Source organism: Suncus etruscus, chromosome 3, assembly GCF_024139225.1.
Source record: "Suncus etruscus isolate mSunEtr1 chromosome 3, mSunEtr1.pri.cur, whole genome shotgun sequence".
Lineage (NCBI taxonomy): Eukaryota > Metazoa > Chordata > Mammalia > Eulipotyphla > Soricidae > Suncus > Suncus etruscus.
This window is the reverse complement of record NC_064850.1, coordinates 37,722,369-37,747,225: the sequence shown is the minus strand read 5'-3', so window position 1 is coordinate 37,747,225 and position 24,857 is coordinate 37,722,369. Positions and strand designations below refer to the sequence as shown.

Sequence of the window (24,857 nt, the reverse complement as noted above, 5' to 3'; positions counted from 1 at the left end):
CCTAGGCTAGCGCGCGCAGGGGAAACGCCCTCCCGCTTGCGCCACCTCTCCAGCCTCCTTCACCTTCTCTTGACGTTTGAGCGGACCCCGCCCCTTTTTCCTCCAAGCTGGTGGCAGCATCCGGGGACTTCTCACACGACTCTCAAGACAGCCAATTGGGCGGCGGCTTCTTGTGTGGGGCGGGACTTCCACCCTCCCTCGACGCACGTGGGCGTGCGGACAAGCTTCACCCCGGAAGTGCGGCCTGCGTGGCCGCTGCGGTGCGTCTGTGGAACCTGCGCGGCGGCGGCGGCGGCGTCTTCGCTCGGTGAGACCCGGTGTGTGTGTTGTGGGGGGCGACAGCGAGGGTCGGGGGACTTCGGACTTGGCCTCTTGAGCCCCATGGGTTCTCGGCTTCCCCTTTTCTCGGTCCCGGGACCGCGCGCAGAAGAGCCGACCCGGGAGGCGCTGTGCCATGCTGGGGCCTGCTTTTGCGCCTGCGTCACTTTTTCCAGGTCTCCGACACCGGTCCACACCGGCCTAAACCGGCCCAAACCGGCCCGCGCTGCCCTCCGCATCCCCATTTGCGGAAGACGTTGCCCAGGAGCCCTTCACGCCCCCGACTCCGGTGCTGCAGGGGGCGTGGCCACCGAGTCCTTGCCCGTGGGCGTGTCTTCGTTGTGTCCTGAGCTCCTGGCTCAGCTGATTTCCCCTAGTGATGCTTCGAGGCTTTCTAGAAAGTGGGGTGTCTGTGTGTGTGTCTGCTCAGAAATGGCTCCTGGCAGGCACGGGGGACCATATGGGACACCGGGATTCGAACCAACCACCTTTGGTCCTGGATCGGCTGCTTGCAAGGCAAACACCGCTGTGCTATCTCTCCGGGCCCACCCCCAGATTCTTAAGTTGTCTTCTCTCTCTCTCTCTCTCTCTCTCTCTCTCTCTCTCTCTCTCTCTCTCTCTCTCTCTCTCTCTCTCTCTCTCTCTCTCTCTCTCTCTCTCTCTCTCTCTCTCTCACACACACACACACCCGCCCCCACCCCCAGATTCTTAAGTCATCTTCACACACACACACACACACACACACACACACACACACCCGCCCCCACCCCCAGATTCTTAAGTCATCTTCACACACACACACACACACACACACACACACACACACACACACACGCCCCAAGGATCTTAAATCGCCTTCAAAGTCACCTTCAAAATGTCTCGAGTGCCCAAGAGCCAGAGGTATGGCGCTTGTCTTACACACAGCTGACCAGAGTTTGATTCCAGGCACCCCATGTGGTCCCTCAGCTCTGCAAGGAATGATCCCTGAGTGTAGAATCAGAAGTAAGCCCTGAGCATCGCCGAGTATGGACAAAAACAAACCAAACAACCATCCCCAAATAAAAAGTTAAAATGACAGTATTGCAGACTTCATCTTCTATGCTCTGCTTTGGTTGATTTGCCTAAGAGAGGGCTTAGACATGAAGTGCCTCTCTTGCTTTTAAAAAGGCAAGACTACTGCATTTAGGCAAGATATCAGCAGGACTGTTCAAGGAGATGTGAACGTGGGTTTGGATCTGTAATCCTATCAGATCTGATATATGGCCTGTTTCCATGCTCATATTTCTCCTGTGTCATCTTTATTCACCACAGCCAAACTGCATGCTTCTCAGATGGTGATTATTTACGTCTTTGATCTCGTCTAGGGGAGTGCATCCAGCCTTTATAACCATTGTATCTTCTCCTCCTTGCAGGTCTGATATGCTCCATAGGAAATACTGGTTTGCCTCAGAACTAGTGGCTTCCCGGCTATCAATCTAATACGATATTTCTCTCCTTTTTTCCCCCAGCAATCATGAAATTGAATCAGGCAAAATCGAAATCAAAGACATCAAACGAAAGCAAGTTCCAGACCAAGGGAATCAAAGTTGTGGGAACATGGAAGGAGGTAAAGATCGACCCAAATGTGTTTGCAGATGGACAGATGGATGACTTGGTCTGCTTTGAGGAACTGACCGATTATCAACTGGTCTCTCCTGCCAAGAATCCCTCCCACCTCTTTGGAAAAGAAAAGCCCAAGAAGAGAAAGGCACAAGCAGTTTCAGAAGGCGAGGGTGATATAGAGTGTAGCTCCTCAAAGAAGATTAAGAGCAAAGATGGGGAAACTGAAGGAACCAGTGCCCAGGAAGAATTTAAGGTCAGCAAGGCTGAGCCAGTGCCCCTGGGAGATGGCACTGTTTGTATTGAGCCAGAGGCAAGGGAGGAGGAGGTATTAGAAAGCCTAACACAGACTGTCCCAAAAAAGAAGAAAAAGAAAGGGAAAAAAAAGCAACCTTGCCCAGATACTGCTCCAAAGGTTCCTAAGAAAGCAAAGACTTGGATGCCTGAAACACATGACCAGAAGGCTAATGTGTCTGCTTGGAAAGATCTGTTTGTACCCCAGCCAGTTCTCCGAGCTCTCAGCTTTCTAGGCTTCTCTGCACCTACACCAATCCAAGCTCTGACCTTGGCACCAGCTATCCGTGACAAACTAGACATCCTGGGGGCTGCTGAGACAGGTACGGTATTATCTAGCCAGGAAAGGCCGCTCCCTGATTGAGCCAGCCAGGGTGGCAGGCAGGGAGCATGACCAACCACAAACACAGTCTTGAATGAAGTAGTTAGAAGCCTGCAGTCTCTTGTGGAATCTACCACTTAAATTGGCAGGTCATTGCAGTCAGGAGTCCTGACTGAAGTGGACGCCTCATGCCCTAATCCTGAGGGATTGGGAAGGGTGCACTGGTCTGACAGCAAACACTGACACAGGATATAATCCACACAAAGTTGATGAGGATAGTACAACTCCAGGAAAATTACACCACAAGCTTTTTGCTCCTAAGCACTAAGGCCAGCAGGCAGAATAGCTCAGTTGTGAAACTAAGCAGCTTCTCCCTGGGACCCTTGGTCTTTATTGGGAAGAGAAAGACTACCCCCTAGGATGACGAACAGGTAAATTAAGGAACCAATCTTTGGAGATACCAATAGGTATTTCTAGTTCTTGATTGACAAGCACAAGCAAAGGATTATCCTGAATAGAATGAAAACTGGTTTTTCCAACACTGTCGACCCTCTTATAAAACAAAGAAAACAGCGATTATTTCTTATGCCACGTAGATTAAATGTAAGTGTTAAATGTCTGTTTTAAGTTATCTGCAAGTGGATGTTTTAAAAACCAACTTTTGATCTTCTTCTATATAACTTAAAGTAGTAAAGTAGGACTGATAGTATCCTCGCGAGGTAGATACTCATTAAATATAAAGATGTCCTAATTATTAAGATTGGTCTAAAGATAAAGGGCTCCTTTTAGAATTGCTGAGTTTTATTATCAGTGAATGAGTTTGAGCACATAGATACTGGGTGGATTTTGGAAGCAATCAAGTGGAAGGTTACATCTTTTCAGTTCTCTCATTCTTGGGGCCAGAGTGATAGCACAGCAGTAGGGCATTTGCCTTGCACGCTGCCAGAACAGACCTGGGTTCAATCCCCAGCATCCCACCCATATAGTCCCTCAAGCCTGCCAGGAGTGATTTCTGAGCACAGAGCCGGGGGTAACCCAAAAACAAACAAACAAACATACAAAATTTCTCATTCTCCTGATCTTGTGAAGCAAAGATGGTTCCATTGCCCCTGACTAGATTGTTGATAGTGGAGGAACTTGTATATGAGACTAGATTTCGGGGACCAGAAGATAGCACAGCGGTAGGATGTTTGCCTTGCAAGTAGCTGATCCAGGATGGACAGTGGTTAAATTCCCACATCCCATATAGTCCTCCCCATGTCTGCCAGGAGTAACCCTGAGCACCACTGGGTGTGACCCAAAAACAAACAGAAAAAAAGAAGAGTCCGGTATGCAGTAAGAAAAGTAATGTTAGCCATGTTTGTAGCTTCAAGTTTTCTAGGAGCTATAAAAGGAGAAAACCCAGAGAACCTGTGTGTTTTATGTAAAATCACTATTATACAATTTTTTTTTTTTGGGTCACACCCGGCAGTGCTCAGGGGTTACTCCTGGCTGTCTGCTCAGAAATAGCTCCTGGCAGGCACGGGGAACCATATGGGACACCGGGATTCGAACCAACCACCTTTGGTCCTGGATCAGCTGCTTGCAAGGCAAACACCGCTGTGCTATCTTTCTGGGCCCTATTATACAATTTTTAATACTTACAATGTTCCAGGATTATGTGATTTTAAATTTAAAACACATCTCTCATAATTTAGTGGTCAGCTTATCTGCATCTGTATGTGGAGGTGTCAAAGGAAAGGGTGAAAATGTCCTCCTACACTCCCTAAGATGCTAAAGGAACAGGTTTCAGATGTAAAACACTAAAGGGCTTTAACTAAATATTTTTTCTTTTAATATATGAAATTTTTATTTATCACCATGATTATCAGCATGATTATAGTTGGGCTTCAGTCATAAACAGAATACCCCACTTCACCAATGCAATATTACCACCACCAATACCCCCCTTAACTAAATTTAAGTACTTAGGGTATGATATCCCCCAGCTAGTAAATGATAACTAAGATGTGGATGAAGTAAGTGCTGAAGACTGTGCTATTGTGATACCTCCTTAGCGCATCTCTAAATTGGGGTACATGCGACCATCTATCCTGACTTCTCATCTGTAATCTCCTAATTTATTCTCTCCTCTGAATGTCTCTCCTTCCCCTTTGTATATCATTCCCTTTTCTACCTTTCTCCTTCCCTCTCCCTCTTCATTCATACTCCTTCAAGTCTGCAGACTGAGGAAGTCAATTCTGAGTTATAGAATATCTCTTCTATAGCCCCATACACAGTGTTACTGTGTTCCTCCTATAATCAGTCTTCAAACTGGAGTTAACAGAACTTCCTGTAGTTTGTTCTAACTTGCTAATAACTAATATGCCTGAATGTTAAATTTATCATATTGGGAAAGTTACCTATATAACATGTTAAGTTTTGCAACTTCAAAATGGTTAAGGAGAAATTCTGTGCACACATGTACAGTCTCATACAGGGAGGTGACTGTAAGAGTCATACTTCTGTGTGAGAGCTTTGGCAGGGTAGAAGAGCAGAGTTCCTTATTTTATATGAAAGGATCCTAGACAAAAAAAGTACACCTGTTGATTATTTTTTTCTCCTCTAAGGAAGCGGAAAAACTCTGGCCTTTGCCATTCCAATGATTCATGCAGTGTTACAGTGGCAGGCTAAGAAGTCGACCCCATCTCCTAGAAACAGTGGACCCTCACCTGGAGAGACCAGAATCGAGGCTGGAGCCGAAACTGAATCACAGAACATGCATGACCCTGAGTCTGGAGCTCTACCTGATGAGCTTCAGTCAGAGAGTGAAGCACCGCCCCGTAAAGCAGTGCTGAAAACGACATCACACAGCCCAGACCAGGTGCCACCCCTCTTTGCTCATGATGCTGGGGAAGGACCTTCTTTCCAGGAGGATCCTTTCCCTAAACAGGAAGAGGACAAAGAGGAAAACCTTGAAGAACAGATTCAAGAGTTAAAACAAGAGTTAGATGGGAAAATGGCCTCTTGTAAGCCCCGTCCAAAATGTCCTCTCCTTGGATTGGTTTTGACGCCCACCCGAGAATTGGCTCTTCAGGTCAAACAGCACATTGATGCCGTGGCCAAGTTTACAGGTATGGTTCATTCTGTGTGCAACTTATCCTGAGAGGATCTTTGATGCAGGAGGCATAAAGGAATCAACTATGGATTCTGCCCTCTAGAGGAAACCCTTTATTTACCAGAGAATTAAGCCCGCGTAAAACTGTGAAACTTTCTCAGTTTTTTGTTTTTTTTTTTTTTGGTTTTTTTTTTTTTTTGGTTTTTTAGGCACACCCGTTTGACGCTCAGGGGTTACTCCTGGCTATGTGCTCAGAAATCGCCCCTGGCTTGGGGGGACCATATGGGACGCCGGGGGATCGAACCGCGGTCCTTCCTTGGCTAGCGCTTGCAAGGCAGACACCTTACCTCCAGCACCACCTACCCGGCCCCCAGTTTTTTGTTTTTTTTGGGGGGGGGGTGGTCACACCCGGCAGCTTTCAGGGTTACTCTGGGCTCCATGCTCAGAAATCACTCCTGGCAGGCTCAGTGGACCATATGGGATGTCGGGATTTGAACCACCATCCTCCCGCACTACCTCCTTGCTATCTCTTTGGCCCCCAGTTCTTTTCTTTTTTTTTTTTTTTTAAAAGAAGTTAACACATGGCAGGGCAGGCTAAGGGGACTCTTCGTGATGCTGGAGATTGAACTCAACCTCAACTATCTCTTTAGCTATATGTTAAGTCTTATAAATGTAGCCACCCCTGCTTAAGCATATACTGTGTGTAACGTTTTCCTTCCAGGTTCATTTGTTTGCTTTTAGAGAATGAATATTAACTTGGCTAAACCATTTTGCACCTCTCAGCCCTTTAATATAAAGTTTGCTAATGTTTATCTTTGTTTTTATTTTTAATATGTAAAATCTTTAAGCACCATGATCACAAGCATAATTGTAATTGAGCTTCAGACAAACAGAATATCCCCGTTCACCAGTGCAACATTCCCACCACCAGTGTCCCCCAACCTCCCCCACTGATGTTTATCTTTGAACAGTAAAATTTCATTTCAGAGAGTTTTCTTTGGGAATTTAAATTTTATAATGAAAACCATTATTAAGCTCTTAATGTAGATGTGTATTAGGGCATATTGCCAGATGCTTTGCCTGTGTTGTCTGTACTTTTGTCTCATGAGAAATGATTACAGAACATTGGGCATTAAAAGAAATTTAGATTAATTCTAATTAAGGAGACTGGGCCAGATACTGGGAAATGTGTTTGAGTGAGAGCTACAAGTAACAGTCCATTTCAGGCATTGTGCTGTACCACTGCTCATTTTTTTCTGGAACTTTGGATATAAGCTTTCTTAAGCTCAAACCCAGCCCTTCTGTTAACTGCTGGAAAGGAAGAAGCAGAAATAAATGGGGAAGGAGAATGGAGCCAGATCATAGAAGACAGTTCACTAATAGTCAAGCCATGCCAGTTCTTTCCAGCATCTCCTTGAAGAGGGGAGCTGTGCTGGTACCTGCCTTTGCTGTTGCAGTACCTTTGTCAGCAAATGGTAAAAAGTACTGGTATATATCTAGGCTTTTGTGCCACTCAGCTGTACTCAGGGATTACTTCTGCCAGGCTCCAGGGACCTATGGGTGTTGGGGATCGAATCCAGTTTGACTGCAAGGCAAGCACCTTACCCGGTGTACTATTTCTCTGGCCATGGATAACTCTCCCTTACATTCTTTGCCCTTTAGGAATTAAAACTGCTCTTTTGGTTGGTGGAATGTCCACACAGAAACAGCAAAGGATGCTGAACCGCAGGCCGGAGATTGTGGTTGCCACTCCTGGGCGCCTCTGGGAACTGGTGAAAGAAAAGCACCCTCATTTGAGTAATCTCCGGAAGCTCAGGTGAGAGCCACCTCCCCTTTACCTCATTCAAAAGTGGGCCTGAGGTGGCATGTAGTGTGTGAGAGCCTTCTCATTCCAAGTGACCCAGAAATGACCTGGTGGCACAAGCAATCAGATTTACATGAAGGTTAGTCGAAACATTGTTGGGGCTGATCTTTTGTTGGTTGTGTCTGACTGATCATCCTGTTCTCTTTGTTTTTGTCAGACTAATCAGATATGTGGGTCTCTTTGGACTTGCAGGTGCTTGGTGATTGATGAGGCCGACCGAATGGTTGAGAAAGGCCACTTTGCTGAGCTCTCACAGCTTCTAGAAATGCTCAGTGAGTCCCAATACAACCCAAAGAGACAAACGCTTGTTTTTTCTGCCACACTGACTTTAACACATCAGGCCCCTGCTCGAATTCTTCACAAGAAACACGTGAAGAAAATAGACAAAATGGCCAAACTTGATCTCCTCATGCAGAAGATTGGCATGAGAAGCAAGCCCAAGGTCATTGACCTAACAAGGAATGAGGCCACTGTGGAGACACTGACAGAAACTAAGATTCATTGTGAGACTGATGAAAAGGACTACTACCTGTACTACTTCCTGATGCAGTACCCGGGCCGCACGCTGGTGTTTGCCAACAGCATCTCCTGTATCAAACGCCTCTCTGGGCTCCTCAAAGTCCTAGATATCATGCCTCTTACCCTGCATGCCTGCATGCACCAAAAACAGAGACTCAGGAACCTGGAGCAGTTTGCCCGTCTGGATGAGTAAGTTCACTCTTCTCATTTCTGGACCTAGGTTGCTGGAATGATAGAAGCTCCCTGGGTAATGGGGGCTCACCTTCTTCTAATGTACTCAGTTACTACCAATGCCGAGTAGAAACTTCTGCTAATGAGTAGTGGTGACAGCAGTATCTGCTATTGGATATGATAAGTTAAATATTGTGGCTATGTTAGCACATTTATTTGCTATTAACATTCTTGAGAAGTAGATCAGGTCATTGTTAAACAGACTGCCTGCAGTCAGACTCAGTTGCTTTCTTCCTAGTTGGTTGGATATTTCACTTCTTTGTTTCAGTTTTCTCATAAATAGTATAGAAGAAGCTATCCCAGAGAAGTTACTAGTATAAGTTAATATATGCATATGTTGTGCCTGGAATGATAATCTGACATGTGTTATTGTTAGCTTTAATACTTCATTATTCACTTCTTATTTTGTAGATTATAAAATTCAGGTCTAGGAAAGCTGGTCAGCTTGCCCACAGTTTCTTAACCTAAAAGTGATAAAACTGGCAATGGAGAAACCTGTCATATTCCAGCTCTTATATTGTCATTGTCCTTGTGCCTTTAGTCCAGACTGATAGAGGCATCAGGTAGAAATTGCAGAGGTAATCACCTACCTGAAACATTGTTTACAAACTAGTTCTGTGTTCGCTTTTGTCAGGCTGCGGGGTGATTATTTTCTAGAAAAAGTGTCTGGTTTTCTCCTCCTTTGAACTCTTGGTAGTAGTTTACTAGGTAAGGGTTTGGCAGACATGCCCATAGGCCAAATTTGGCTCTTCCCAGGTTTTATTTTTAATTAAAAAACTAGGAGTGGGTGTATGTGTGCTCCTACGTGGTTCTAAGTTAACTAGAGGTACTGTCCACTGGACCTAAGGATATGATGCTGCCAGGGCCTTACTGTGCTGAAATTACCAGGTTATCCTAGGGCTGCTCAGGACCTCCACGGGTGTGCCTGGCTTCTCTGGATCATGTGGTGCTGAAGATCCAATGAACCTTAAACACTCTCATCCTCTATTTCTTGGGCTTCATGGCCAGTTTTAATACGGGAAGTATTAATGAACAACTTAAGACCCATATATGTTCATCTATGCAAAACAGTTTCAAGAGACACTACTACCCACAAAGCTGAAATTACTATCTGGCCTACAGAAAGTTATCTGATGCTCTCTTTGAGTAGGGTTTTCATGGGTTTTTTTTTTTTGGGGGGGTTTTGGGTTTTGGGTCACACCTGGCGATGCTCAGGGGTTACTCCTGGCTGTCTGCACAGAAATAGCTCCTGGCAGGCACAGGGGACCATATGGGACACCGGGATTCGAACCAACCACCTTTGGTCCTGGATCGGCTGCTTGCAAGGCAAACGGCGCTGTGCTATCTCTCCGGGCCGGGTTTTCATATTTTACAGACTTCATATTCTTCTCTACCTTAGATGCAGAGATCGGGGTCCTTACGGACCTGGAATCTAAAGGGTATATTTTTTTGCAGGGTGGTTTGAATTACCTGGCTGCCCAGGGCTTACTCTTGACTCTATTTAAGAATCATTGCTGGTGATGTTTGGGGGGGCACCAGGTGCTGAATATTGTACCAGGATTGGCCATGTTCAAGCACCTGACCCCTTTTACAGTCTCCCCAGCCCAGACTCACGAGTTTTTAGGGCATATCAGGTACACTTGGCTTTGGTCAAACCATCATCTGATGCATATTACTGAGTGCTTTCTGTTTGAAACAGTGACTGCCCTATGGATTAGCAAGTGCTGTCAAGTCAGTGACAATAGCCCTAGGTATCTTCTGTTCTTTAGTGCTGCTGATGTGCAATGGAGGGAAGCCATTTTGTGTGTGTGTGTGTGTGTGTGTGTATGTGTGTGTGTGTGTGTGTGTGTATGTGTGTGTGTATGTGTGTGTGGTTTTTGGGTCACACCCAGCAGTGCTCAGGGGTTACTCCTGGCTCCATGCTCAGAAATTGCTCCTGGCAGGCATGGGGGACCATATGGGACTCTGGGATTCCAACCGATGACCTTCTGCATGAAAGGCAAACGCTTTACCTCCATGCTATCTCTCCGGCCCCAAGGGAAGCCATTTAAATGGAGATACAAAGTAAGACAAGTGCTATATTACTCTAGGAATAAAGATTGTGTAGTCTGAAGGCTTCTCTATGAGGTGTTATTTAAGTAAAGTAAGGAAATGTATCTGGGGCCCGGAGAGATAGCACAGCGCATTTGCCTTGCAAGCAGCCGATCCAGGACCAAAGGTGGTTGGTTTGAATCCCGGTATCCCATATGGTCCCCTGTGCCTGCCAGGAGCTATTTCTGAGCTGACAGCCAGGAGTAACCCCTGAGCACCGCCGGGAGTGGCCCAAAAATCAAAAAATAAAAAGGAAATGTATCTGAGGAAGATCCTTCCAAGACAGTAAGGTATAGCCAGTACAATGGCATGACAGCAAGAATAGTTAATATTTATGTTTAAGGAAGAGAAAGAAGAGCAAGAACCTTTGCCTGTGGGAAGTGGGAGGATGGTCAGAAAGAGACAAAATATGGGGCCAGAAAAATAGCACAGTGGTAGTACGTTTGACTTGCACGCAGCTGACTTGGGACAGAGACAGAACATGTGTACATGTATAGCTGCATTCAGCTCTCCCTAGGGGGATTCTTCCTGCAGAGTGTGGTAGATTGATGTCATACTCAGGCGTGGTCCCTACTCCATAACTGTATAGCTGTGGGAAGTAAATCTTTTTTCATTTGTGAAAGTGATAAAGAATATAGAGTGTATGTGCTGATAAGCATTATAGTGGTTAGAGAGCTTATCAGGTGGTGGGATTTGATTAAAATAGCAATTATTTAATATGTTTTATGTTTATTATTTAATATGTTTTATTCACAGTTGTGTTCTTCTGGCAACAGATGTGGCTGCTCGTGGCTTGGATATTCCTAAAGTCCAGCATGTCATCCACTACCAAGTAAGGACATCTGATGGAATCTTCCATAGTCCTCTCCTGCATTGAGATGGGAGAATTTTTTTGTTTTTGTTTTTGTTTTCGAACCACACCCGTTTGATGCTCAGGGGTTACTCCTGGCTAAGCACTCAGAAATTGCCCCTGGTTTGGGGAAGACCATATGGGATGCCGGGGGATCGACCGCGGTCCTTCCTTGGCTAGTGCTTGTAAGGCAGACACCTTACTTCTAGCGCCACCTCGCCAGCCCCGAGACGAGAGAATTTTTAAAAAGCAATTTTTAATTTTGAAAATTTATGATTTTGGTGGGTTTTGGGGGGCGGGGGAGATGTGATGGGGTCTCTGCTCAGGGATCACTTCAAGTACTTGGTGGTATTCGGGACAATATGTGGTACCAGTACCGAATCTAGATTGGCTATGTGTAAGTCAAGCTCCTTGCCTAATGTACTCTCTGACCCCATAATGGGAACTTTTTAAAGCAAAAGAATTGAAGGAGAATGATTTGTAGGTCCAGGTCATCATGTAATAAAGAATAGAGTTATGGGCTTATTGTTGCTGACTTAAAAAGTGGTGTCAGTGACAGTCCTTTGCTCTGGGATTGCTCTCACATCTCAGCTCTGTGAGGAAGGGTTACATATCACATAGAACAAATGAAAAACAAAAAGCCAGCAGTGTGCAAGACAGACTTGAGCAAGAGCAGAAGGAATGAGTGTGGGATTTGTTTGTTTCTGGACCATACCTGGTGCTGCTCAGGGCTTACTCTTGGCAGTGTTCAGGGGAAAGTTTGAGGTGCCAGGATCTGATTGGATTTAGCTTCGTGCCTGTGAAGCTTCTTAATACCCTGCATTCCCTCTCTGGGCTGAGGGATGAGTATGCACTGAAGTTTGTGACAGTAACTCTAGGTATCTTTTGTTCTCATCCTGGGAATTGTTTGACTTCCAGGAATTAGGTCCCTGAACGTGTGGGAAAGGTCAGTGTCCTCACTTCTTTCTATTCCATTGAAGTGGCTTAATACATAAAAACAAAATAGAAGAATATGATAACTAAAACCTGTTTGAGCTTAAGCCCCAGCTATGTAACCTTGACTTAACAAGCTACTTGGTATTTTTGTCCCTTGGTTTTTATTTTTTTTCTTCTGGTTTTTGGGCCATACTCCAGTGCTTGGGGGTTACTCCTGGCTCTGCTCAAGGGTCATTCTGGCAGTGCTTGAGACCATATTAGATGCCAGGGATCGAAAGTGGGTCTGCCACATAGATGGTAAATGCCCTACCCACTGTGCTATCCCTCTTGCTTCTTAAAGGTTTTATTTGGGGGTGGAGGGGATTTGTGGCTACACCCTGCACTACTCAAGCTTACTCTAGCTCTGTGCTCAAGATCACTCCTGGTGTTGCTCAGAGGTCCATGCAGGGTGCCTGAGATCAAACTCGAGTTGTCTGTGTGTAGAGCAAACACCTTACCACTATAACATAGCTCCAGTTCCCAGTTTTATTTGTTGAATGGGAATTATAATATCTATTTCTTAACTTCTTGTTAAGATAAATTTAATACTTAAAAACTTCTAACATATCTCAGAAAGCCATGGGGCTTATCATAGGCTCTTGGTAAATATTAATCACTCTCAAAAGTACTGTTAATATTAACAATATTATATTATAGATATATGAACATAGGCTAGTGCTTAGAAATATGAACTCTGGGTCAGAAGGAGAGCTCCATGGGTTGAGCACACAATTTGCATATTGAAGGCCCAAATATGCAGGACCCGGTATCCCTGGCATGCATGGTCTACTAAGAACTGCAAGGAGAAATCCTTTTGCACTGCCAGGCATTGCCCCTAAAATTAAAAACAAAAGAATTTTGGGCTCCAAAATCAGATGTCCAGAGCTTGAATGCATCTCTGAAATTTCATATTTGCTTAGTTTTGGACAAGTTATTGGTATCTCTGTTTTCTCTGTTATAAAGTAGGAGAACTCATGCATCTGAGAATTAATTATAAACTAATGAGCCATGAGGATTTGGGTACAAAGTAAGTAGTCAGTAAATAGCAGTAATGACTCTATTACTATTCTCTAGTACTGTCTTTTTTTGTAAATAATGTTTAGGAGGCTGGGCAGATAGCTTAAAGGACTGAGTACATACTTGGTATGTGGGAGCCCAGATCTGATCTCTGGAAGAGATCTGACCACTGGAAGTAGCTCCCAAGCACTGTCCAGTTTGCCCCTCACAGACCCCAAAATTTATTAATAGTCCAAATTTAGTTGTGCAAAATCTTTCTTTTGGGGAAAAAAGGTTGAATTATTCTTTTTGAGAAACATCTAGATTAATCTAATATAGTGCCTGTCCCTAAGTATTTGCCACCAAAAGAAATGAGATGATCACAACCATAATTTAACACTGATTTAGAACAGAGATAACTAAACTTTACTTACCAGTCCTTTTTAGGAAGAATAACAAAAACAGCCCCCTGGAAATCTACTTTTTGAGACAAACAAAATTCTCCCAGTTGCTCCCAAACTATTACTATCCCAGACTTCTCAAGGGGCAGTATTGCTCACTGTGGGAAATATTGTATTATAGAATAGAAGATAAAATTGTAAAATGGGGGGGGAGGGAGAGGAGCAGTGGCGCAAGGGGTAAGGCATCTGCCATGCCTGCACTAGCCTAGAATTGATCGTGGTTAGATCCCCGGTGTCCCATATGGTCCCCCAAGCCAGGTGCGATTACTTAGCTCATAGCCAGGAGTAACCCCTGAGCGTTACCAGGTGTGGCCCAAAAAAAAGAAAAATTGTAAAACGGGGCCGGTGAATTAGTAGATAGTTAAGGTACTTGTATATGACAAGTTCTAGTTCTCTCCCTGGAACTTCATAAGGTCACCTGAACACTGCCAGGAGTTATCCCTCAGCACTATTACCCCCTGGATCAGTTGTGTTCTCCCAATTTTTTTTTGTTTTGTTTTGTTTTACTTTTTTTTTTTTTTTTTTAATTTCTGGGCCACACCTGGCAGTGCTTAGGGCTTACTCCTGGTTCTACATTTTAGAGATCACTCCTGGCATATCTGGTACCGTGGATCAGACCTGGATCAGGCGAGTGCAAGGCATGCACCCTACCTGCTATACTCATCTCTCCAACCCCCCCCCCTTTTATTTTTAATCATAAAATATAAAGAAAAGGGAGTTAATTGATTTAGTTTGGGAGGTTGAGAGGCATTTTCCAAATGATGGAAAGATTTGGGTATGGAGAGAGAAAAAAAAATGGATAAAAAACATGGAAGTGGACAAGTCAGAAGAGGGAACTTTTTTCAAGAGAAAACAGTTGTAAGGCTGGAGGATTAATGGCAGGTTAAGGAGTTGGGCTTTGTGAAGAATGACAGGTAGATCTCTTCTCCTGGTACCATTATGAACAATTCTTTCTGGTGCTTAGAACACTGCATTGAGAATGACATAAAGCAGTGTTAGGGCCAAGTGAGAAGATGCTTTATTGTGCTATGAAGGGAGGGGTGGAGTGGGGTGGGAGATTGTCAGCATCCACGGGCAGCTATTTACAGTTTAGAGGCAGCAGAGTCCCTAGCATTGGCAGGGTCTTAGGAGCTGGACTGTTTCAGTTTGAACCCTACTTTTGCCACTTAGTTGGCTGACCTCAGAGAAATGACTCAGCATCTAACTGTTTGGATTATCTAGTCTGCCACATGGATAGTTGTACATTTAACCAGTTTCTACCCTATTCAATATATGCTTGTTACTCATTGGATGGAAGCACCTTTGGATTGGTACCTTAGACCACCAGTTCTCCACCCAAGGGTTTGGCCTGGTACTTCCTAATAAGACCAGAGGTCTCAAGAAAAAGCCTTAATTGCAGTTTCAGATTTCCACCACTGAGCTATCTGCTTCTTAGGAGTGAAAGGCTTGCGTCTTGTAGTTCCTGTTTTATCATGTGTGGATTATTTTCTGCATCGGCATTTGTTTTCCTTAATGTCTTGGACTTGGGAACGAGGCTTCCTATTCAGATAATCACAAAAGCATCTTATTCTTGTGAGGGATAAATGGAATGATCTATGCAGGGTGCAGCTATTTGCCTGGCATATTGTCATTCTCAATAGATGTTGGTTTTAGTTGTCATTGATCATCTGTGCTAAATTAATAAATAACTAATGGGATTAGTACTTAGAAGAGGATGACGCTCAGAGCTTTGGCCAGGAAGTTGACATTGGCAGATGACACTGGCAGCTTTTGAATGAGTCAGGCAGATTGGGGCAGGACTAAAGGCCAAATAAGGGGCAACTATTGCCCAACTGAACTAGGGAACTAGTGGGAGGGAGCATGCACAGTGGACAACAGGCTCCTTGAATTTGGGGTCTAGGGAGAAAGACTAGATCTCTCTCAGACCCTGGTGTGGAGTCTAGCTGCTTGGCTGGTAGTGAAATGGCCTTGAGGGAAGAGCAGTTTGATTGACCTAGTCCCTCCACTCACAGGTCCCACGTACCTCAGAGATCTATGTCCACCGAAGCGGTCGAACTGCTCGTGCTGCCAGTGAAGGCCTCAGCTTAATGCTTATTGGGCCTGAAGATGTGATCAACTTTAAGAAGATTTATAAAACCCTCAAGAAAGATGAGAACATTCCATTGTTCCCTGTGCAGACAAAGTACATGGATGCAGTCAAGGTAAAAAAAAAAATATTGAGGGGCCAGAGCTATAACACAGGGGGTAGGGTGTTTGACTTGCACTCAAGTGATCCAGATTTGATCTCTGGCATCCCAGATGGCCCCTGAGCCTACCAGGAGTGATTTCTGAGCAGAGTCAGGAGTAACTTCTGAGTGCCACCAAGTATGGCCCAAAAACTTAAAAAAAAAAAAAAAAAAAAAAGAAATGTATAGGTAATGAAAGGAAGGGCTGCTCAGGCCTGCTTCCTGGCCTCACCATGAGACTCTGGCAGAGAAACCTTTGCAGATGAATGATAACAACAGTTCCACAGGGATATATATTTAACAGAAGTGACTTTGGTTGTTAGAAGCAGCTGGTAATAAGAGTAAAACACCGCAAGTGGAAAAACTCATTCCTGAAACCCAACTTAACTCTATGTTCCTAATGCTCTCACCGACACTTCTCTCCACTGGATAGGCATGTTAAAAATGGTTTTCTGAACATCCATTCAGAGAAATGGGATTGCCTGTCATGGTGACACCTCAATAAAAGTTTGTCAGGTCCTTAAAACAGACCAGTGAGTCCTCCCTTTGGGGTTTTATCTAGTAACCACACACTGTCCTTCACAGTGGAGTACAGCATAGAATGTGACCAAGGAGGGCCAGTCTTCTGGGAGGACACAGGCCTGCTGGGCAGTCTGAGCCCTTATTCAGGGAACCCTGTGGTTCTTCTGGGCATAGGTTTAGATCAAAGGGAAATGAGGTATCTCTGATGCTTTTACAAGCATGATAAGGAAAAAGGGGGAAAAAGATGGCATTGAAGAAGTCCAAGAAGCAGCCTGCAGTAGTACAGTAGTTGAGTGCTTGCAGTGGAGCATGTTGCCATTTTTAAGCCTCTGCTCCCAGCCCAGAGCTACTGCCCTCATGATTCCTGGCATAACGGGTGATTTCTGCATACTGTATGTAGCCAAATGTGTGTGATCTCCCTTAGAGCCATAGCAAAAATGGGAGAAAGGGGAGGGAGTGTTGTTTTCTTAAAAGAAGAAATTGAGAGACCAGAACCATGAAACAGTTTAAGGAATATTGGCTTTGGTGACTCAGTAAAGGTAACTGGCACCAAAGATGGTGCATTGGGTAGGACTCTTGCCTTGCAAATGGCTGGCTAAATTTTGATTCCTAGCACCACATTACCCCACCAGGACTGATTTCTGAGCTCAGAACCAGGAGTAAGCTTTGAGCACTGCCAGGTATGCTCCACCAACCCCAACAAATAGACAAAATAAAAAGATAAGTTTCTTAGGAAAATAGAATAGGTGATCAGGGTGGGACTACAAAATGTTCCCATTAGAAGAGAATTAGAGGGGCCGGGCGGTGGCGCTAAAGGTAATGTGCCTGCCTTGCCTGCGCTAGCCTTGGACGGACCGCGGTTCGATCCCCCGGTGTCCCATATGGTCCCCCAAGCCAGGAGCAACTTCTGAGCACATAGCCAGGAGTAACCCCTGAGCATTACCAGGTGTGGCCCAAAAACCAAAAAAAAAAAAAAAAAAAAAGAAGAGAATTAGAAATCAACATTGGCTTCACATGACTCCTTTCCTCACATCACACAATGTCCTTCCTTGCCTCCTCTCCTTCTTCCTTTTGGTTTATGGGCCATATTCAGTGGTGCTCAGACTTTTCCTTGCACTGTGCTCAGGAATCACTCATGGCAGGGCTTGGGAGACTGTGTGGCTGGGGATTGAATTCAGGACAGCTACATGCAAAGCAAGCTTGCTATTCAGTATCCTGTCTCTCTGGCCCTTCCATTTTTCTGCATGTATCCTGTCACTATAGTCTGACCACTTCAATACCCATGAAAGAAAAGCTGATGTTTTTGTGTAGTTTGTGGAAGGGGGTTTAGAACCATACTTGTGCTGCTTGTGGGCTATTCCTAGCTCTGTGCTCAGAGGTCTGGTGGTGCTTAGAGGATGTGTGGTGACAGGAATAAATGGGATCAGCTGCTGGTGCTGTAGCCCCTGTGCTATTCCATGGTCCAGGAGTTGAAATGTTGTAATGTGTTGGCTCTGGTTCATATTGCTGGTACCTTATATGTGGATAAGGCTTAACTACAGCACCACCACTAATGTGTTAATTAGAAGGACAAGGAGTGCCCCCTCTGTGATTGAGAGCTGGACCTAACTAAGGACTGTTGGTGTGTTTTAAGAGTCTCCGCTATAGAAGCCTGCCATGATGTCTGGGGAAAATTGTACCCTTGGAACATTTAGGCAGATATAGGTGGCTGCTGAGATGGCATTTTTCAGCTTACTATTTGGAATGCCAACTCTTGAGAGTACTCGTGTGAGTACCATCTGCTTTTATCAGGAACCAAAACAAAATAATGTTGGTGGAAGCTTAGCCAGATTTCTGATGTGAACATTTTGAAATACACATTTTATTTTTGTTTGTTTCTTTGTTTGGGGCCACACTCAGCTATGTTCACAGGTTCTTATTCCTGGCTCTGAGATTAGTACTCACTCATGACAGGCCTTTGGGGGACCATACTCATCATACCTTACACATGCATTGACTGTTTGTAAGACAAACAGCCTACCTGCTGTACCCTCTCCAGACCCATACTGTAGGTGTACCTATCTGAGACCCTGGATTTAGGTGTAGCTAACATTTAAAAATCTACGACATGTGGAATTTTACTTCATGGAGGCTTATTTCTGTCACATGAACCTCTGTCACATGAACACTTTCTGTTGTTACTCCCAGAACCGAATTCATTTAGGTCGACAGATTGAGAAAGCAGAGTATCGGAACTTCCAGGCTTGTTTGCACAACTCTTGGATTGAGCAGGCAGCGGCTGCCCTTGAGATTGAGCTGGAAGAAAATATGTTTAAGGGTAAGTGGGTTGGGTGGGATTTGAGGAAGGGTCTATTTTGCATTTTCTACCCAAACAGGCCCCAGTCCCAGAGGAAACCAAAGCCCTTGCTTTCTACAACCATTTCAGTCTGAAGCTTTCAACTGCTTTCCTCATGTAAAAGAGCAGTGGGCCCAGTTGGTCAGTTGAAACTGGCTGTCTCTGATGGGTCAGGAGTCTTTTTCCTTCACTGATTGAGGCCTATCAGGCTGCTTATCCTGTGGAACGTAGGCTGTCATCATCTGTCATACCGGTTTTGAATCAAGTACCTACCACATGGAGTTGTTGCATAGATATCTCAAGATCATGAGTGAGAAGCATTTGGATGCAACAGACTTAAGGTTGCTGTGCAGTTTTCCCACTATAATCTGCCTTTTGAGCCAATAAGTGCTTCTCTTATGTGATCTTCACAGGGTAGTCAATGTGGGAAGGACAAGGAATCATCCTTAATGGGGAGGAGCAGTGCACAAAAGACAAGGAATTGTGAAGGAGAATCACCTCACTAGCAGGTGTTTCCTGAACCTCTCTCACCCTGGGTCAGAGTCTATAACATGAGAAATTAATCTATGATCCTTGCTCTAGGAACATCTCTCCAAGGTGACAGGCCCACATAGCTAGAATTGACAGTCGAATGTAGGCCTGTTGCTTTTGGACCCTACAGGAGCACTTGAGCTGCAGTGTTTGGCCTCTCGTGGTGACAAGGCCCATTCAGAGCCAAACTTCATGGCAGTCAGGAACTATACCAGCAGCTTAGTAATGGAGCTCAGACTTGGCTTTGATGCACCAGGCCCATTTCCCCATCCTGCCTCAGTTGGTCCTCCCACTGTGCTGTTAGGTGTAAAGTCAAGCTGCTTCCTGTCGGGAGTGAAAGACAAATTAGGCCTGAACATCCTTCCTAGGCTGTTTCAGGAGCTAACGCTGACTTCGTGAGAGAACTTTTATGTCATCACCTCAGTTCAAAACCTTTTATATCACCAAATATTCTTCCACTGACTCAAAAACGTTCTATGCATCGTAATAACTAGGATCTGTTTCATGTTGTTTTTCAAGGAGGAAAGGCTGACCAGCAAGAGGAACGTCGGAGACAAAAGCAGATGAAAATCCTGAAGAGGGAATTGCGCCACTTACTCTCTCAACCCCTGTTCAAAGAAGAGCCCAAAACCAAGTATCCAACTCAGTCTGGCAGGCCACCTGTGCTCATGTCTGGCCCCCAAAATGGTGAATCTGCTCTGAGCTGCCTCTCCAAACAGAAGAAAAAGAAGAAGAAGAAGCAGGGGCAGCGACAGGAGCAGCCACGGCCAAGTACAAGTGCAGATTAACTGGTCCCAGGTCAACATGTGTGCAGCTGTGTTGTCTGGTGCCAGGAAAGCTGCCTTGCCACATTCACTGCATCTCAGTCCTGGTTTTACAGCAGCAGCTTTTCTGTGCCACTGTCCATCCACAGTGCATGACTACACTGCACATTTGTGGTATTCTGAGTAAAGAGTAAAGTTCCATGTAGTGGTTTGTTTCTGTGTTTCAATGTTTACAGGCTAATTACATGTTCAACTCAATTTCCACAATTAAAAAATAGTTGTAACTGACTTGCCGTACCAAGTTTTTCATAGCCTGTGGGGAAAAGGGGGATACAATCTTCATGAATTCACTTACTGTCTCCTAAGCCAGCCTGGTACTCAGGGCTCTAACCAGTGGGCCATTTCACTGTCCCTCAAATCGTTGGAGGGCCAGACTATAGTACAGACAAAAACTGAACAAATTCCTATGCACACTGCATATATCTTATTTTGAAGTGAAGAAACAAAATGGGAACAAATACAATAGATAGCTCGTGGGCCGTAGTTTGAGAACCACTGCTCTAAACAACGGGGAGACCCTGTTCTAACTCGTGCTGTCTTGGTGTAGACGGTAGGATCTTCTGTTGAGCTGTGTGGAGAAGTGTGTAGATCCCCATATGGTCCTTTCTGCTGGGGTCTTCAGAAGACTTGCTGTTCCTATGACAGAACTCGTAACAGCTGCTTAGCTCATTGTTTTCTCTGAGCCACCCTGGAGGAGGACAAGAAGGAGATTGCTGTCCTTGGGTTCTGAGGGAGCTCAGGGCTTCCCTAACACTGAAGTTAAATCAATTCTGGGTCGGAGTCACATGACTTGTGAGGCTTTGAGAATCTGTATCGTTGCTTATTACTCTAGCCATGCGTCTCCACTTTCCCTCCAAGGTTAGAACCTGCTGCAACCCATGGTCTCATTAGTGACTGACTCATCCTGTGTATTTGCACAAGCTTTTCCTTTGGCCTGATTGTCTTTCCGCTTCCTGGAGCAGTCTGTGTCAAAGTCCCTGACCCCGTGGAGGGTTAAGGTATTCTCCATGGGCATCTGTGCTTATCTTTCACACAGTCCTGTCTTTTGGGGGGGGGGGAATGCAGGTGGTAGCTACACCTAGCAGTGCTCCTGGCTCTGCACTCACTTTTTTTGGGGGGGTGAGGGGAGTGGGGTTGGGTCACACCCAGCGGTGCTGAGTTACTCCTGGCTCTGCACTCAGAAATGGCTCCTGGCAGGCACAGGGGACCATATGGGATGCCAGCATTCAAAACCGTACGTCCTGAATTGGCTACATGTAAGGCAAATGCCCTACCGCTGTGCTATCTTTGGTCCCTGAACTCAGTTGTGAATACTCATGGTGTTCAGGAGACCATATGGGTAATGAGGCATCAAACCCAGGTCAGCTGCATGCAAGACAAATGCCCTACTTGCTATAGCTCCAGCTTGTCCACAGCGTCATTTTTACTGAGTTTCCGGAAGGTCTTGAGGTTGCTTGCTTCACCTGGCAGCTTAGGTTAGGCCTCATAGGGAACAAGTGATCTGGTGCTGCTCTGCATTTGTCTGAGAGGCTGAGTGGCTACAGCTATTTCTATCAACCCAGTCTGAGCTTCTGAACAGGGATCCCTGGATACAGAGTGAACACATAAGGGAAACTAGATAGCCGAAGATCTAAAATAACCTGACTGCCTTCAGCCTCACTTTGGCAGCATGACAAGATATTCCTAGTCCTTAATAATTGTCATAGCACAGATTTGGGTACCACTGCTTGTGCAAGGGCCAGGCATTGTTAAACTTGTATATATTTTGTGTGACCCAAGGGCTCAGGTCATGTTTTTGTTTTGGGGCCATACCCTGCGGTGCTCAGGGGTTACTCATGGCTCTGAACTCAGAAATCGCTCCTGGCAGGCTCGGGACCATAATGGGATACTGGGAATCCAACTCGCGTATGTCTAGGGTCGGCTGCATGCAAGGTAAATGCCCCATGGCTGTGCTATTACTCTGGCCCCTGGGCTAAGGTCTTAGTGAGGAAGCTGATGCCGAATGATTAGGACAAGCTCAGAATTACACGGGAGCCTGGTAAGAGCAAGAGAGGAGTTATTGTCATGGAGTGTCCCCATTGAACTGGATAAGACAAGAAAGTCACCCATTTGTGAAGTCAGACACTTAATGAGCACTGTTGGAGGATGCCAAGGGCACTGAAATTTCCAAATGATGAGGCTGATTGTCCCTTAACACCTGAGCCTTGAGAGGTATAGATATATTGATGCCCCCAGGTCCTGCCTTTGGTGTTTGGGCACAGACATAGGCTTCAGTAGGCAGACTGGAGCAGAAAAAGCCCACCTTATAGGCAGCTTTGCCCTTTGACGGCAAAGGCTGAAATAACACAGCTCAAGAGTAGGTAAAGCATGTGGCTTTCCACTAGCTCCTCCTACTGTCTCCCAATTTCATAGAGGTAATCCCCAAGGGAGGCTGTGGAGCCTGAAATCAGGACAAAAGATCTAGAGTTTGAATACTAGGAAATGTTTTGGCCCCATCCAGCTAGACCGATAAGCAGCCCCTCACTGAGCCACAGCCCTGCCTTAGTGACATTTTGCTCTCTTAGTGTTTTTGCTTCTGAGAGTAGACTGAGGTGGACGGCCTCCTCCACGCAGAATACTTAGTATGTGTGTAGTCTTGCACTTACTTCATACAGATAATCCAATTCTGGTGGGTTTTTTTTGTTTTGTTTTGTTTTGTTTTTTTGCCACACCCGTTTGATGCTCAGGGGTTACTCCTGGCTAAGCGCTCAGAAATTGCCCCTGGCTTGGGGGGGACCATATGGGATGACGGGGGATCAAACCGAGGTCCTTCCTTGGCTAGTGCTTGCAAGGCAGACACCTTACCTCTAGCGCCACCTCACCAGCCCCCCAATTCTGTTTTAATGAAAAATACTGCTGGCAGTGGGGGCCTGTTTCCATTTTACAAATGTGGAAATTGTAGTTTAAAGGTGAAGTGACTTAGCCAGGATGGCACAGTATGTGACAAAGTTGTTGGAACCCAGTCAGTCTGACTCCAGAGTTCCCTCCCTTTTTATTGATGTTTAAAATAAGAATCCTGTTGAAAGTAAGCACGGTTTGCTTCTTGTTGCTAAATATTACCATTATTTATTTATAAACTTCCTTTGGAAAGAAAGTAATACTTGAGCTGATGACAAGATATGCTCTTAGAACAACTACCCTTCCAGCTTTGATCTGGAAAGAGCTTTGGGGTTGAAAAGTTATCTAGCTTTTGTAAGCAAAATAACTGCTATGTATGCCTAGATGGGTGGGTTTTGGTTTGGTTTTTGGGCCACATCTGGCAGGGCGTTCAGGGGTTACTCCAGGCTCTTCTCAGAAATTGCTCCTGACAGGTTCAGGGGATTATATGGGATGCTGGGAATCAAACCCTGGTCCATTCTGGGTCTGCCTCATGCAAGGCAAACACCCTATGGCTGTGCTATTGCTCTGTCCCCGGATGCCTAGATGTTAACAACATATACAAATGTTTCAATTCTGACATTCCTCCCTCCCCCAGTTCTTTCCATACCATACAAGTGCTGGGGCCAGTGGATTGTCCAGTGGGCTTACGGAAAGGAGAAAGCATAAGGCAAAACCATTGGAATAACTTGGCCTGTCTCTCTTGGACATCCTGATTATAAACTTAAGACCTCCCTGGAGAAGAAGGTCTCATGAGTATTGTGGGCCCTGGACACACAGACTGGGTACATGTCTAAAAAAAGTTTCTTCAGGAGCACTGAGAAACCAGCTTTGGCGGGGGGGGGGGGGGGGGGCGGGGGGGGGCCGGGGGGGGGAATTTTTAGAAATGGGGTTCTCCTGAGATCACCTCTGTTCCCCTACTCATACAGTGTACTGGTCACAGAGCCCAATACTCCTATCCAGAGAGCAGGACACAGTTCGGAGATCAGGTCGGGCATGACAGTCACTTAGCCTGTGCTCTTGATCCAGATTTGAGATACAGGCAGAATGAGGAGAACAAGGAACTGGCTCCTACCTAGAACGAAAGTGCCCTGAGAACTGTCCCTGAAGGCAGAAGGGTGAGAAAAATTGATGTTTGTGTACAAAGACTCAGAACAGCTGTCTGCACACAGACTGGCACCATAGCACCAATAAATTCATAGGAATCCCTGTGAGATGGAACCTGTGAGAAGGCTTGTGGTAAAGTGCCACACAAGGCATTTCCACATTCCTGCATGCTCTTTCTACTGAGGAAAGGAGCTTGCTAACAGTTTCTCCCATTTTGCTAGAAATGCTATTTGGAGGTCCCGGAATAGCATGGTGGGAGGAGCATCCAATCAGGTGGGTACAGAGGAGGCCATGGGCCAGGACTTTGGGCTACCAGGTAGTTTCTCCAAAGGAAATCTTCCCTGGCTGCCAATTTTCTCATTTCTGTCCTTGGCCACCTTCTCACAGTACTTTAACTAGGGGGAAGGAGGACTGAGGTGAATAATCAAATAATCAAATACCCGATGTGTTCACCTGGAATCTGTGAGTGCTGGTTTCTCGACTGAGTGTCAACTCTGCTTCGAGGCGGTGGTGGGGCCCAGAGCCTAGTTTTTCTGCAGGTTGGACTGATGGCAAAGCCCAAAAGAACAACTTTGTCTTCTCCAAATCACAGGCAATCTTGAGAGAGGTAGAAGGGTTTAGTCAACAGTAGTACCATCTTCGTGCTGAAGGCCCTTTTCTAGATGTTGACATCAGTGAGTCTCTTTCCTCCCATGTGTGTCTGGAACCACAGTGGAGCCTTCATTTTCAAGTGGCCCTCAATTGGCCACCAGTTCAGTCCAACTGCTGGCTGGACTTTTT

The 24,857-nt window shown here is 45.4% G+C and overlaps 1 protein-coding gene across 2 annotated transcripts; it reads left to right on the top strand.

The window, feature by feature from the left end:
* The first annotated feature begins 248 nt into the window (after nt 1-248).
* DDX24 (DEAD-box helicase 24) lies at nt 249-20,284 on the top strand. 2 transcript variants are annotated; one of them, XM_049769783.1, is made up of 9 exons: nt 249-307; nt 1,827-2,534; nt 5,143-5,646; nt 7,293-7,446; nt 7,687-8,202; nt 11,092-11,167; nt 15,630-15,818; nt 18,552-18,681; nt 19,750-20,284. In XM_049769783.1, the coding sequence occupies exons 2-9, from the start codon at nt 1,832-1,834 to the stop codon at nt 20,016-20,018; spliced, it is 2,541 nt and encodes an 846-aa protein (XP_049625740.1). In that variant the 5' UTR covers nt 249-307; nt 1,827-1,831; the 3' UTR covers nt 20,019-20,284. The 2 variants fall into 2 exon arrangements, with proteins under 2 accessions (XP_049625740.1, XP_049625739.1); XM_049769782.1 differs by having other exon boundaries at nt 253-317.
* Nucleotides 20,285-24,857: the final 4,573 nt, after the last annotated feature.